The 2,491-nt window shown below is 41.3% G+C and overlaps 1 protein-coding gene across 5 annotated transcripts in view; it reads right to left on the bottom strand.

Moving 5' to 3' along the window:
• The window catches only part of LOC106533470 (syntaxin-1A), a 40,559-nt gene that overhangs the window by 7,400 nt on the left and 30,668 nt on the right, over positions 1-2,491 (bottom strand). For all 5 annotated transcript variants that reach the window (XM_014029775.1, XM_014029777.1, XM_014029778.1 and 2 more), the window contains exons 5-6: positions 2,250-2,323; positions 1,450-1,558 (exon numbers count right to left, since the gene is read on the bottom strand). In XM_014029775.1, the coding sequence (XP_013885229.1) occupies positions 1,450-1,558; positions 2,250-2,323 (183 nt within the window). The remainder of the gene's footprint in view (positions 1-1,449; positions 1,559-2,249; positions 2,324-2,491) is intronic.

Below are 2,491 nucleotides of genomic sequence, written 5' to 3'. Positions count from 1 at the left end.
GTATGTGGGTGTGTGTGAGTGAGAAAGCATGTATCCAAATAAAATAATAATAAAAAAAAAATACTAATAATCAAGGGAGTATAGTTGGATTATATTTGTAAAAAGCTAATAAGCGAGGACCAGATGGAGACAGGGTTCTGATATTGTTTTATGGACAGAGAGGCACAAGTTTTCCAGTGGTGGGCACAGTTCTGCTAACCTGTTATTAGCAGAACTAAGATTTTGATGAGCGGTCTTTATAAATCTGCATTATCTTGCTCTRAATTAACACTGTTTATGTTCATTCCCGCTAAATTCTTAAATATGCATCTCTACATATGGGATATTTTCAGTAATATTAAAGAGATGTGAAGCTCTGAAGACCACTCTGTCATGTTTAACCAGAAGATGACTGAGGAAAAGAAACCTCTGCTGAGAAATAAAACATTCAAACACCAAAGATCACAGCTCACTGAGGAATCAAACCCAAATTCTGAAAAAAAGAGATAATAATAATAAAAAAAAAATTCAAGGCCTTTGACTTAGCTGCACAAAGTGGGGGTAAAATACAATCTGGACAACAGCGTTTTTATCTGTAATGTTTTTGTATCCAGCAGGTTTGAGTGGAGGTGGGCAGGAAAAGGGAGAAGCAGCAGAAGAATCAATACTCAGTCTGAGAAACCAGTAAATGTTTCCCTCCGTGTGACACTTTTATTGATTCACACTCAAACGAGTCAGAGGTGTTGGAACAACAGCGATGCGGCTCTCATACCACACAAACCAAACGGGACTAAACTGGATTTGATACATTTACTTAACCGAAGCTGTAATCAGAGCGAGAGCGAAAAAACTCTCGTGAGTCTCAAAAGTACTCGTTGTCTTCTCTGTATAATCCTAACGCTTCTGTTTCTTTGTGCCTTTTTTCCATGTCAGTGAGTCAAATCCCTTCCTTGGTGACAGGTGATTTCAGCAAAGGCCTCCTGTGATTCCACCAGCTGACAGTTCAAGCCCAAATGGATCTGGAGGGGCTTTACGGGGGAAAAAGTGAGTCAGGTGTTTAACCTGATGAGGTGTGCTTGTCCCTTTAATAACCTCGGAGCGTGCTGTGAGCTGATGTTGTTAAGACCTGCGTACATCCAGAATACAGGGAGGGGCTTACACCTGAATCCAAGGCCAGATGAAGCTGCATCTGTGCCAAGTGACCTGAAACATTTCCTGTCTTTGGTCTCCTCTGCTGTCAGCCTAAAATGAGTCACAGTGTTTACCTCTGCACCTGCGCGCCTCGTATAGAAGGTGACTTTGTTGTAGCCAGGTCCAGGAACCCGAGGCGACACAAAAGAACTGGTAAATAAAACAATCTGCGACTGAAGGTAGACAATGACGTTCTGCACTCAAGCAGCGCCATTGTGTGTGTGTGTGTGTGTGTGTGTGTCTGACTGATGGAGGGCTGAGTCACCCAGGTCCACTCACTGATCTCCAGCTGTCTCTGAATGCGTCCTTTGCAGCGCTCTCTGTAGTCCGACTGGGTGGTGTTGTATTCTGACATCACCTCCACAAACTTGCGGGAGAGYGTGGAGTGCTGGAGAGACAACAAGACCTCACGTCAGCCTGAATAATGACAGCGGTGTGTGTTTGTCTCYGTCTGTTAGCAAAACATCTCATGAAATGAATGATGGATTTTAACCAAAACTCTCAGAAATTCATTAATGGATGTACCTCTACAACTGAACAACTTTTGGAGTYAGCCCAATTCATCAYGGCTGCCACAGATAATCMMACTTGGCAAACAAAACACACACACACAAAAGTTGATTTTACAGTTGCTAAGCTGAAATTTGTTATGGTAGTAGCTGAGAGTCATACTCAACACACTCAGACTGGTAAAAGATTCTAGATCTATATTCTCTTCTATTCTGGAAAGAGAAACTCAGCTTAGCATGTTAGCTTTAGCATAGCATCTAATGTCATGTAATCGTGATTCCTTTTAAACAAAGATGTTGACCTTGGAGCATACATTGGAGATGACTCTCTGCTACTACCTCACTAAGTTTTAGCCTATCTTGTTTCTTCAGACTTCTGTGAAACTGACTGAATTATGGTGATTTTTGTGAGTTAGTTGTGRTGGTTACTTTCTAAAAGTTTCATTAAAATCAGTCCTCTCATTTATCAGGTATTTTGCTAAAAACCAGACAAACACAAAGACAGTTACATGAACAGCCATTTTTATGGCACTGGCAAAACATTGATCTAATGCACATAATGAACGGTACCTGTGTTTTACGTATCCTCAGGTCAGCTGATGACCGGTTCTGCACCTCTTCCTGCTCAATGGTTTGCTGGACACCTGAACAGAAAAACAAAAATGAAAAAATTCTAACCAATAAATTAATATATAATTTATGTTTTGATAAATGTTGCCCTTTAAAGGCACAGTGTGTAGGATTTGTTGTTTTCAGCGACATCTAGTGGTTGAGTGGTTGAATCATCCTCCCTGGTCCTCCCCCCACCCCCA

This window comes from Austrofundulus limnaeus, unplaced genomic scaffold (assembly GCF_001266775.1).
Source record: "Austrofundulus limnaeus strain Quisiro unplaced genomic scaffold, Austrofundulus_limnaeus-1.0 Scaffold951, whole genome shotgun sequence".
Classification (NCBI taxonomy): domain Eukaryota; kingdom Metazoa; phylum Chordata; class Actinopteri; order Cyprinodontiformes; family Rivulidae; genus Austrofundulus; species Austrofundulus limnaeus.
Note: the sequence above shows the minus strand (reverse complement) of the source record. Positions and strands in the feature narration are given on the sequence as shown.